This window comes from Notothenia rossii, assembly GCF_949606895.1.
Source record: "Notothenia rossii genome assembly, chromosome: 4".
Classification (NCBI taxonomy): domain Eukaryota; kingdom Metazoa; phylum Chordata; class Actinopteri; order Perciformes; family Nototheniidae; genus Notothenia; species Notothenia rossii.
The window spans coordinates 76,183,435-76,195,699 of record NC_136902.1 but is presented as its reverse complement, the minus strand read 5'-3'; the positions used below and the strand labels follow the sequence as shown (position 1 = coordinate 76,195,699).

The 12,265-nt window shown below is 43.3% G+C and overlaps 1 protein-coding gene across 4 annotated transcripts in view; it reads right to left on the bottom strand.

Moving 5' to 3' along the window:
- The window catches only part of schip1 (schwannomin interacting protein 1), a 203,896-nt gene that overhangs the window by 29,809 nt on the left and 161,822 nt on the right, over nt 1–12,265 (bottom strand). For 2 of the 4 annotated variants that reach the window (XM_079678377.1, XM_079678378.1), the window contains exon 9: nt 6,846–7,625. In XM_079678377.1, the coding sequence (XP_079534503.1) occupies nt 6,846–7,625 (780 nt within the window). Of the gene's footprint in view, nt 1–6,845; nt 7,626–9,373; nt 9,961–10,388; nt 10,937–12,265 lie in introns of those variants that run through there. The other 2 variants (XM_079678380.1, XM_079678379.1) reach the window with 2 other exon arrangements.

The window sequence follows — 12,265 nt, the reverse complement described above, 5'->3', positions numbered from 1 at the left end:
ACATGAGGCCATAATGCTTCCTGACGGAGTGAGGAAGAGGACAATTAGCAGGGAAAGCAAGTGGGAAAGGGAGTAGGGACAGGGGGTGTCTGGAACAAAGGAAGAAGAAGAGAAGAAAGAGAAGAAGGTGGAGATTTGCGGCTGTGGAAAATGAGTGAGACTGGGTATGAGCCTAAGCTGACTTCCATGCCAGATAGGATATACTACATTCTGAAGGAGGTTTGACTCTCAGACCTTGGTGAATCATTTGAATGAATCAGAGGAAGTGTATGTTTGTCTAAGCTTTCGTGTATCAATCAAGATGACCAATGAGACAAAAACTGCAGGAATGTGTAGCTGTAAGTCTAAACACTTTCCCATTCAAAACACTGTTATTTTATCCACAATCATAGCAGCAACTCTGATCCCTGATATCTGATATACCCACAATGCAAATGGCTTGCCTGGTGACATAACTCTGAATCATTAAACACAGTAGTATAGCTATAATGCTTAGTAACCAAAAAGTAAGCTTTTCCAGTTAATTTACATAGTGTTATTATTTATTACTCATCAATACACATAGATTTGAATTTTTTTGTGTTTTTTTATGTGTATTTATACAGTCTATGGTGCAGACAAGGGGTAGTAATTAGGTAGCTGATTAAAGTGCACTTTGAAACCAGATAAGGGCCGTTTAGCACTTCTGTCACTTGAACTTGATAACTCGTATTTATTGGGTGTTCCCAAGAGTGTTTTCCTTAGTGACAGTTGGTGTGTAAACTTTGCAATTAAATGTTTTGACCATACCACCAGCAAGCAGGTCAAATCAAGTTTACATGCGCTAGTGCAGCTGCGTACCTAGTCTAGACAAAACATTGTATATCAGACCTCACTTGTCAAACTGACTTGCCTTTGCTTCTAAACTTGGCCATGGGATAAACACTGGGATGTTGGCGATAAATATCTTTCAACAGCAAACACTACTATATATCTTTGCTACGTAACACACCGAGCAGAGAGTAAGTTATCAGGCTCATTTAGGAGGTTTTATGGCCAACGTTTCTACTAATGTTTTTCTTCTGCCTTTTCTTTTCCTTCTTCTTCTTGCAAGTAAGGGACCGAGGGCTGTCAAGGCCAGTGGCAGCTGTGCCTTCTTATCTAACTTATTATTTTCTTTATTTGTATTCCAAGTAACTAGAACTTCTAAACATACTATCTTGTTTGTATTTCAGAGCTGTTTTTGACTGCCTTCTTGTTTTCTCAATGCAGGTGCACATGCGGGCCGGACACACAGTCACTCCAGGTATATGTGTGCTAGTGTAACTATTAACAGAAGACCTGAAATGACATGTGGCATCCAGAGTCAACACAAATATTTTGATCAATTTCGCTAGTTGTTTGAGCTCGCCTTGGTTTGTTAGAAACTTTGTCTGCACCACATGGTAAAGGAACATTCAAAACAGGCCAAGGTTTGCTTATTTAAAACAGGATTCAAATACATGAGCACTGCATATTTGAAGGTATTCTTTCCTTGCCAGAAAGGGAAAAAAGTAGAGGGCTACCAAGTAGAAACCCACATATGGTCAGAGTCCAGACAGCATGAACCTGCTCTTTATTAAAGGGGTCACACTGAACAAAGTTGTGAGGAAACTGAGATGCATGGACAGATGTGCAGCTGGTTCTACTTTATGTTTCATTCTGGACATATTTCACTTTTCTGTAACATACAAACTCAAGACAAAATGTCACAACAAAAGAATGTACTGCCCTAGGCTAAAATAACATTTGGAGGCTTTGTCAAACAACGCATCTTACTTTGAGTCTGAACTTTCTGAACTTTTATCCTGGTTTGACTACGGACACATCACATGAACATGTTGTAGTGTTGAAATAGGTCTGACAGACAAATCAGATGTTTTGCTTTACCTGAGCTAGGTGCCCAACTTGCTGTGGGGAATCCAAGGTTAAGCTTAGATGAAGGATACTCCAATGGAAAAAAAAAAGAGAAAGAAAAAAAACATCTACCGACAGAGGCAGACTTTCAGGATACCATCAGAAGAGAAAGATATCCTTTGATCCAGTGAGGTGAAGGTGTTTATGGACTAACCAGAGACAGAAAACTGCCTGACTAAAGCAGAGGCGGCGCAGTAAGTGTGTAAGGAGAGTGTGTGTGAGCTGTGGTGCGCAGAGGGCCGGGCGTGTTTCAGCTGGTACCGGTACTCACAGACACAAGGAGCAGTAGTTAAGCCTAGGGGGCTGAACCAGACACCAGGCGCTCTCCACACCTGGCTCAAGCCCTACCCCCACCTCTGAACCCTCCTCCCTCTTTCTTCCCATTTATACGTTTACTGTCTGCTCCTCCAACTTTCTGCCCTTCTGTCTCTCTTCTGTCTGTCTATATTCTTCATTCAAAACAATCCACTGAGCCCACAAACCTTCCTTTACTCCCTCCTCCACCAGGTCTTTTTGACTATGCGCTTCCTTTCTAACTTCAGGCTTCCCTGCTTTGTTTCCCCATGCAGGAGCTAATTCCAGTGTGACTACTTTATAATTATTGTTGTTGCCTATTTTATACCCACTTTAACTACATTGAGGACTTTCAAACCCAACAATTCCTCCCTTTACCCTCTCTGCTTCTACGTGGCACAGTCTGAGCACCGGGCTAAGGTAGTATTTAAGTTGTTAGTGGAGGGCGGCGTGCACAGTTCAACTGCTGAACTTGTACATAATCACAGAGCGAGGAGTGGAGAAAAACAGAAAAACATCTCTTTGCCTTTGCTCTTTTCTCCCACCTCTCTCTGTCCACCTCTTCTCTCTCATACTTTTCTTTTCTAAATCATTTTTAACATTATATGGAGTTTTTCAGCAGCCCTCTCCTATTAAGTATAGATATTCTTCCAACTGTTCCTCATGCTGAAAGAAATCCTCACAACTGTCCTTACAGCAGAGATGATATATAGCCCAACTTTTTACAAGGCAAATGTACTAATGTGGCTTTTTGATATGACTTTCTTATTACATTAGTTCAATGCATAATTGTGTATCGCATTTTTACAAGTTTAGAGACTCGCAAGATACCGAGTAAAAGTCAGCAGAGGCCTACATTTCCTGATTTGTATTTCCTGAGTCAAGATTAAAAAACAAAGCCCCCCTATGCAATTTGTTATTTTCTTTAGACCTTTTAAAACTTTTTTCTAACATGTGTTTTTCTGGTTTAGGAATTCACATAATCAGGGGTTAATTCCTCAGATTTAATCTGACCATCAGGGCCACCAAAGACACAACACTGTTTTCAAAGTTAACTGATACAGATTGGTAAAATTACTGTAAAATTAGTGAAGCTCATCTTTAAACCTTTAAAACTACCTTTAAAACCTCTAAATACAACATGGTAAGACTGTAATAAAACTGTTGTGAGTGAATTTATAGTATATGTGTGTGTGTGTGTGTGTGTGTGTGTGTGTGTGTGTGTGTGTGTGTGTGTGTGTGTGTGTGTGTGTGTGTGTGCGTGTGTGTGTGTGCGTGCGTGTGTGTGAAAGAGCTCTTCTTTAAACGTTCAAAGTAGAGTGGTGCTGCAGGTCTCAGCACAGGCCCTATCTTCTTACCACAGTTTGCCCATGGGGTGTTTTTAAATTGTGTGAGTAAGTCTGGGTGTGTTCACCTTCGGATTGAAAATTAAGTAGCCTGTAGGCGTGGATTTATTACAACACACAGGTACTTTTCTCAGTATAGAGGGCCATACATGGGCCATACATGCAGACTGACCCCATCTCTGTTTTGTTCAACTCAAGACCGGATTGGAAGAACAATATTATTGCTTGCCTTCGAGGGGTGGAGATAAACGGAGGGTTAGGGATAGGGTTACCCCAAGTGTACTTGAGGTCCCTGTGGACCCCTCTCTGCCACGCGACTCCAGAGTTCATGAGAAACAAATTACAAACAGGTCAGCCACCCGCTCAACCCTCCTCACCCAACACCCACAGCCTGCAGGCGGACGCTGAGATTACAGCAGCCAGAAACCACACCCTGACTAAACACACCTGCACCAAGATGACTGTTTCATTAAAACAATAATGAAATAACTTGCAGGCTGATTTGCTGGTTTTTATGGCACAGTAGCTCCATTGCCCAAGGTGCACATGTAGACCTACAGCACAAAGAAATATGTCATTGCCTGTTTAAAGACCTAAGTGACTGTAATAGGTTTTTGTTTTTATTATTGAATCCTATGTAGGGCTGCCTGCAACTAAGAATAATTTCAAACATGGATTGATTAGTTCATTAATCTGCCAATATTTTCTTGATTTATAGTATAGTCTATAAGAGTTAATACAACTGTAAAAATCTAATCAGACAACTCATCACTTTAAGTGCAATCTAAAGAAAACGGTTAACGTTTTGCCTTATTGTAGTAGGAAGAATTAAGTCTGGAAATTTAACACCAAAACAGAAATGATCAAAAAGAGCTTTAAAGGTGCTGATAGGGGGATTTTTTACATTCAGACAGACATATGCCAGCTGTTTCCAGTCTAAATGTTATGCTAAATCCTGGCTGCAGTACTGAGGCTGTACTAGATCTGACTGGAGACCAGCTAAACCAGTCTCCAGGGTCTTAGAGGCCACTACAGAATAATATCTTTGAGCTTCCCTGTGTCCCATCTTTCTAAAAGCACTGATGTTTTTGAAGCTCTTGTGAAGCATGAATAACTGTCCCTCTGGACCCCAGCAGCATCCCAGACAGACAGACCCCTCCACACCAAACACACACATCATCATGCTGGTGGGTCCTGCCTGAGTGAATCTCTAAATATTTGACAAGCTTTTAAAAGCACCAGCCTCCTTTCCTCCAGGGTGTCTGCTAAATCCTGCAAATGTAAGAATTAAGAAACTCAGATGCCCTCTGACCTAGAAAGACACCGGGGATGACTTGTGTGAATGTTTCAGCACTGGACACTTGACTGCTTGTGTGCTCTTGTTAGCAGGTTAGCAGAGGGTCAATTCAAGCATGGTCCAATTTTACCACATGTGTATGTTTAGAAATAGGACTTAAAAAGAACAAATCACTTTCATTGAGGGATTGTATTGATAGTATCCATATCATGGGCATTCCTCTACAGACGTAACAGCTCTTTAATGACAATAACATTGGGATTGTGCAGGATATGAGTTTGTGCCTAGGGTCTGGTATATCTTCAGCTCAGATGGGATTACACGGTTAATTCCAATTTCCTATCTACTGAGGGCCATCAAATCTAAGGCACGGTTCTTCTGAAAATAGGTTTTATCCTCATAATCGGAGAGGCAGTTGGAAGCTGTGACACTTTATCAGCATCAGGATCAGGCTATCTCTACTAAACATAGCAACCTACACTACCTGAACACACATGTGAGGAGACAACATGTGGTGAAGAGCATGTGTGTGTGCATGTGTGTGTGTGTGTGTGTGTGTGTGTGTGTGTGTGTGTGTGTGTGTGTGTGTGTGTGTGTGTGTGTGTGCTGCATGTGAGACAGAGGCTCTCTTTCAAGATATGTTCCTCCACCCAGGTCAATTATATCACAGCCCATTGCCTAGGGAGGGAGAGACGGAGAAAGAGCAGACTCTCCCCAGACTAAAGCCAGCCAGGAGGTGACCTTCTCGTTTAAGTCGGACAGCAGGTAATGAACATTGACACACACACACACACACACACACACACACACACACACACACACACACACACACACACACACACACACACACACACACACACACACACACACACACACACACACACACACACACACACACACACACACACACACACACACACACACACACACACACACACACACACACACACACACACACACACACACACACACACACACACACACACACACAAAACTGCCTAGTCCTACAGATACCATCTACTATCCTTTCCTCTCTCTTTCCTTCCTCTCATCCCCCATTTATTTCTCCCGCTGCATTCCTTACATGCCTCAGGGAGACAGGGGGGGGCCTCCAGGACAGAAAAACAAAGACACACAACACACTCACAATGGCACTGGCTGCAGCCATTGTCTGTGTGCACTGAAGAAAAGGTCTTGGTGCTTGAATACCAAATGCCCCACCACACCAATGCCCCTTTATCAAACACACATTTGCCCTCGCTTACTTTCACTCAGTGACACAAGAGCTTGTAGTTTGCAATGGATACTGTGACTGCTGTAAACAATTTTCTCCTGCTCCTCCCTAAACATTTTCAAGGCTACACCCTTTTTAGACCCACACACCAACAATAAACCATAAAACTCTGGCAGGGATTTTGATTTAAACTGAGCGATGTCATGAGATTGTAAATTAATCATAACAGCTTTTAGAGGTTGAGCTGCTGGTGTGGCATGAAAGGCCTGCAGCGGCTCTCTGCAGGCCATCAATGCAACACTGACCTCTTCTGGCAGAAACACCACATAGCCACAACAAAGTACATCCAGATTTCTTTAAATTAGGTTAAACCAATACAAAACTGTAAGGTCAGAAACATACATTTGCTGTAGTGATTATCTGCGCAAAGTCATTAAATAATGTTGTTGGACAACACTGTTGGACATATATTCTCTGAATCAGTGTACTTATGAGGGCCAGAGTTGATAGTATAGTTGAAAGCTGGGCCACATAGCTTAGCGCTACATTAGCCGACTAATCCCTCTTTCTTACTCCAGCAAACCTAACCCCATGTTTCCAGGGTGCATCTGACACAGATAACTGCTGGATTACAGAAGCCAACCAGGGCATGTGAAAACTCGGTGAAAGATAACCTTTGACACGCAAGCAGCAAACCCCACAGGAACACACAGAAACAACAAGTGAAATAGAAACTTACGGAGGTGTAGTTGGTCTTGCCCATGATGTGGTTCTGGTTGTGGTTGAGGTTCTGGTTCTCCTGCTCTCTGCACTGCAGCCCAGCCAGGTGCCTCTCAAGGGCTGCCCAGTCCATGGTGGGCAAAGGCTCCTCCTCTACAATCTCGTCCTCTTTGTATCCCCCCATCCGTCCCCCAGTTCCTCCACTGCTTCCTCCTCCACTACCACCACCCCCGGCAGTGCTGCGGCTCCCTCTGCCTTTGCTGGAGCTGCGGTGGCGGGGCTTAGGAGTCCCTGTGCTGCTCCGTGGTGTACCGGGGGAGCTGAGCTGGTGGCTCCTGGGCAAAATCAGATTGCCGTTCTGTTTCAGTTCCTCTGGGACGGCTGCGACCGAGGTGGCAGTGTGTCCACCGGAAGCCGGGGGGGGCGGGACAGTCTTCACATCCTCCAATTCTTCAGCGAGGCTGCGACTGTTCACTGTCTTCCTGTAGCCGTCACCAAGAATGTCCTCCCCAACAACGCCTCCTCCAACTTCCTCCTGACCAGGACGCTTTGGAGAGGTGTAGCCCTCTCCATACTCACTCTCCCACTCCTCTATCACCTTCTTCTTATACTCTTGGTAGTCCTCGTCCTCCTCGTAGTCCTCTAAGGTGACAAGTTCCAGAGAGGGGGAGGATTTGTAGTCCTCCAAAGTGGCCAGGTCAAGAGAAGGAGAGCAAGGTGTTACCTTGTTGGAGTTGGACTCTGAGCTGGAGCGACTGGATGCATCACTCCCCAGGTCCATGCCATCCTCCCGATAATCCTGCAACGAGAAGGGAACAGAAAAAATAATGAAACTAAGGAACAAGCATGTGCAAGGACAGGAGTTTACAAATTGAGAAAAATAAAAGATAAGGGAGGAGGGAGAAGAAGAGGAAAATTAAAAGAGAATTTAAGGAAGTGTGTAAACTTAGATTAGTCACACGTTGTGGTTGGAGACCAGCAACCACAAAGCACTTCCTGTCCCGCAGGAACTTCCTTTCTGCTCAGAATTATGTAGTCGTCCCTCTAAGACTTGTTTTCTGGACTTCTGTTATACAACTGTACTGCACAAAAGCTTCCCTTAAAGACAAGGCTTACTCATTATATTTTTCTCTGGTAAATGTGTACATGTGTGTGTTTGTGGGCTTATGCAACACTTTACAAACAAAGAAAAGGCATAGTGCGTGTGGCTGGATATGTTAGAATAATATCCCACCACCCACTGCTACATCTGTACAGCGCCACAGGGAGAAAAAACAGGGTGGTTAGAGTGAGAGTGAGTGACACTGACATGTCAATACTCAACACACCAAAATGTGACATGCACAGATGCGACCAGGGTTCCTGATAACCTTGACTGTGTTGCTCCTGTAGAGACCCAATCATTAAATGCCTGATTAGTTCACAGCTAATGAAAACGTGTGTGTTGTTTACAACCCACCACAAATCTCCACCTTACCTGAGTCATCATTCTTTTCCTACACAGGAGTGACATTTTTGTCTCACACCTCTTTTAAAAGTTAATGAAAAGCTACATTTCTCTATAGGCCAAGAGAAATTAACGACACGTTCCTACGTGTTCGACATTATGAGCTGCTTTGGAAAATAAATAAATTATGAAGATTGCTAATTACTGGTGTAGACCATCAAGATTTACTGTCGTTTTAAACAAGACCTTCGTGGATGAAATTGCCGAACTGTAATACAGTATTATCCAAATTATAAAAAGGTTTCTTGAGGTATGGCTACTTAACCACACCTGCTCAGGCACTGGCTGTTGACGTCAAAGCACAATGCAGAAAATATCTGTGTTAGGCAAAGCAATATGACTCAGCATCTTGGAGTCCAGATACACAAATTGCTGATGGGATTTAGAGACATAAGCCACTCTATGATGAGGGACTTGCATTTATCCATGAAATGCTAGTGTGTCAAAGAGAATAGAAGTGAAGCTGCAGCAGAGATAAAGATGGTACCAGCTGCTTATATTGGGCCATAAAGCCACATTTCACCTTGGCAAGGTGTTATTGGATACTTTAAACTATATCTTAATGTTATGGAATAGGCTACTTGGCCTTGGTAACAAATTGCATTGCCACTAGGGTGCTGGGACCTCCAGTGTGTTCATAGGGAGAGTTAAATTGTAGTATTATTAAATCACTCATGAATTAGGCAATGCCAAAATGTATGACAACCGTTTTGCTTGTTACTCCAAAGTCTATAACATGTTTAATCCAATAATCGGTTCAAAGGGATCATTACCAACAATATGTGGGTTCTTGACATGAAAGACTCCAGGAGCCCTCTTTGGTTTTACAACTGAAGAGGGAGGATTTAAGGGCACACAACAGCACTGGCCTACTTATGGCCTGATTCTCTGAAATCGCTTAGACCTGTCATTGTACAGCAATACGTACCTAGTCACGATTATGCAAATAACAAAAAAACACAATGTTTAGCCTCCAAAATGTAGCAGAATCCGAAGACTATATCAATGTTGCCTAGCAGTAGAGCGGAGAACAACCTTACCGACGTGCTCATCAAACGCGCTGGATCACCACACGTTCACCATTCCCCGTGGTGTGTGAGCCAGCCTGTCATCCTGGCTTTCTCACCGGCTCCAAGTGCTATAAAACCCCGGTTACAGGCACCGGGAGGAGTTTTTCTCTCCAAAGTAGGAAGAACGCTGAATGAAAGCAGCGTAGTATCCGAGCTGCGTTCTGGGGTTTCAAATCTCGGTCAGCGATCCTTCTTCTTGAACTGTTATCCCGATCTGTGCAGCCTCCAAAACAAGCGCTTGTTTTCCAGATATGATCGCGTCAATACATGATTGTCACATGAGCCCGATTATAATAATGTAATCATTTAAAGTGTGTGCGTATGAGAGAGAGGAATGCGCTGCATGGCGGCAGGCTGGAGCGGTAAAGCTGATCCGCTGCGGGATTAACGCGCAGCCAGGCGGACCATACAGGCTGGATTTGGCCACGAAATACATGCAAATTGACAGCTGCACAGATCCCCACCCCGCAGCCGGGCGGGTGTCTGGGGGGCGTTTAATTTATTTCAAAGACTACCCTCACAACTCTTCCCGTTGTTCTCTAGATAGCTTGCAAGGGGGCATCATAGCATACGCCCAGTCTTTGCGTGCGTCGAGCGTAGACTAGCCACGCCAAGTGGCATTTCTACACGGATGACAGTTGCATGATTTCATCTGTCAACATAGGCTATCATGTCATTAAGTGTTGACATTTGATTTGTAGTGCAAACTATACAAATGTGGATAATGCGCGTGAGTTTCCAAAATGTGGTCATTCATATAGGCTACTTAAATGATGTAATGCTCCCAAAAAGTCCCAGGAGGCACCTGATATCCCCCCGGCAACAGCGGTGACAGAAACGCCTTAAAGCAAACTATCGCACGGAGACTGACACCCAATACAGCCGTGACCCCCTTAGATTCACGACAGCATGTTACCAGACACAATTAAAGTCACCGCCTGCATTAACCTTACCGGGGCTACGACCTAAAATATACGATACTCACTGTCATCATCTTTGTAGCTTCCCCGTCTCGTCTCAAGACATTGTAAAGTGTAAATCCCAGCTGTTAGACAACGGCGACGCTGCTGACTTGTTTCACAGCAGCTTTATTTTAAGGGCGGGTGGCGGTGAGGCTGGTTTCGCTGGAGAAATTACAGAGAGCCGGTGGACAATTCAGTACAGTCATCGCTCTGAGTGTGTAGCCTAGTCCGTGCACAGAGGAGACAACCGAGGAGTCCTGCCTGATTGGACAAAATAACGTAGATGTCTTTAAATCCCAGCTGGTCAACGCATCTCCTATCCTCACAGTGATGTCCAACCAGCAGTCCAGTCCGCGCTCTCCCGCTCCCACGTCAGCTGGAAAATGAATAAGCTGGAAAATGAATAAACTGCAAATAAAGTGCGTCCCCTTATATTGTGGGCACGTTTGAAGACGCCTTTATCGCTCAGTTATTACCTAGAAACTTAAAACTACGCGCACAAGAAGCATGCTGCTGCTGCTCCCCGACTTGCACAGGCTCTCACTATAACCGTGTCTCTCTGTCGCAGCCTGCAGCTCTGAGGAGAAAGTGACGACGACAGAACACAACTAAAGCCCAACCTTCTGCACCCACTGACCTGGCAAATTACAGAGAGAGAGAGAGAGAGAGAGAGAGAGAGAGAGAGAGAGAGAGAGAGAGAGAGAGAGAGAGAGAGAGAGAGAGAGAGAGAGAGAGAGAGAGAGAGAGAGAGAGAGAAAAGAGAGCACTAACAGGTGAATTATTAAATATACATCTGGTGTTCGGATTTTAGAATATTTCTAGACCTGGTTTCCATAAAACCTCAGGGACCCCTGTTCTTATATCTGCAATTTGTCTTCACATAATATTACAAAGGCTGTCATTGTGTTCTTAATCAGAGTTTAGTAGTACACTTTATTAAAATTCATAATGGTTTTCAATGCAACAGCCCTGCAATGAATCCAGTCTGTGTGAAGGTTATAATGTTCAGATCTTGTCATTAAAGATGTGCAGCACCCACTTAAGGTGGCCACAAAAAGCACATTTAAAGGTTAGCACAATAAAGATACATGGTTATATTAAAAACATAACTTCTTGTTCTACACACATATAACGTTTTTCCAGACAATAAGCACAAAGAGCAAGTTGATACAAATACACCCACACATATCACGTATGCTTGCAGATTTGAATTAGATTACCAGAGCAGTAGGAATCCCCCACAGTGCAAGAAAAGCTCACTATCTCTACAACAATCTATACCATTAAGGTTAGTCTCAACAATACTGACATTCTGCCTTCCTAGCCAATACTATAGAGTTTTTTCTAATTATGTTTGGCAGCATTTTAGACTTCTCTAACTCAACCCAGTACAACAACATCACAAACTTCTGCTTAGAAAAATGTTATCAGCCCATATCTGCACTTTGGAAAAAAAAGAGAGGACATTATAAGCTTCACAAAGAATCAATAAGCCAGTCAGCTAAAAATGAATCAGTTAATGATGATTCATTGATCTTTTCAGCTATTTTTCAAGAAAAATGCCAAAAGAATTACTGGCTCAACTGCTCAAATTGGAAGTTGTGCTGCTTTTCTTTGTCGTAATCGAAAAAGAAATGCAACTATATAAAGACCTCACTTATGGCCCTATTGAAGTTTAAGAAGAAGTTCAAGCTCAAAGATTATTCCAATAATGAAGGAAAATAAAACAGATTGATTGCTAATATTTTGTTAATATATGAAAAATGTATTATGATATACTTAGTATCATCTAGCTTTTGCTGGATGTAAACACTGTTGTAGACATATGAGCTAATACACACGCACGCACGCACGCACGCACGCACGCACACACACACACACACACACACACACACACACA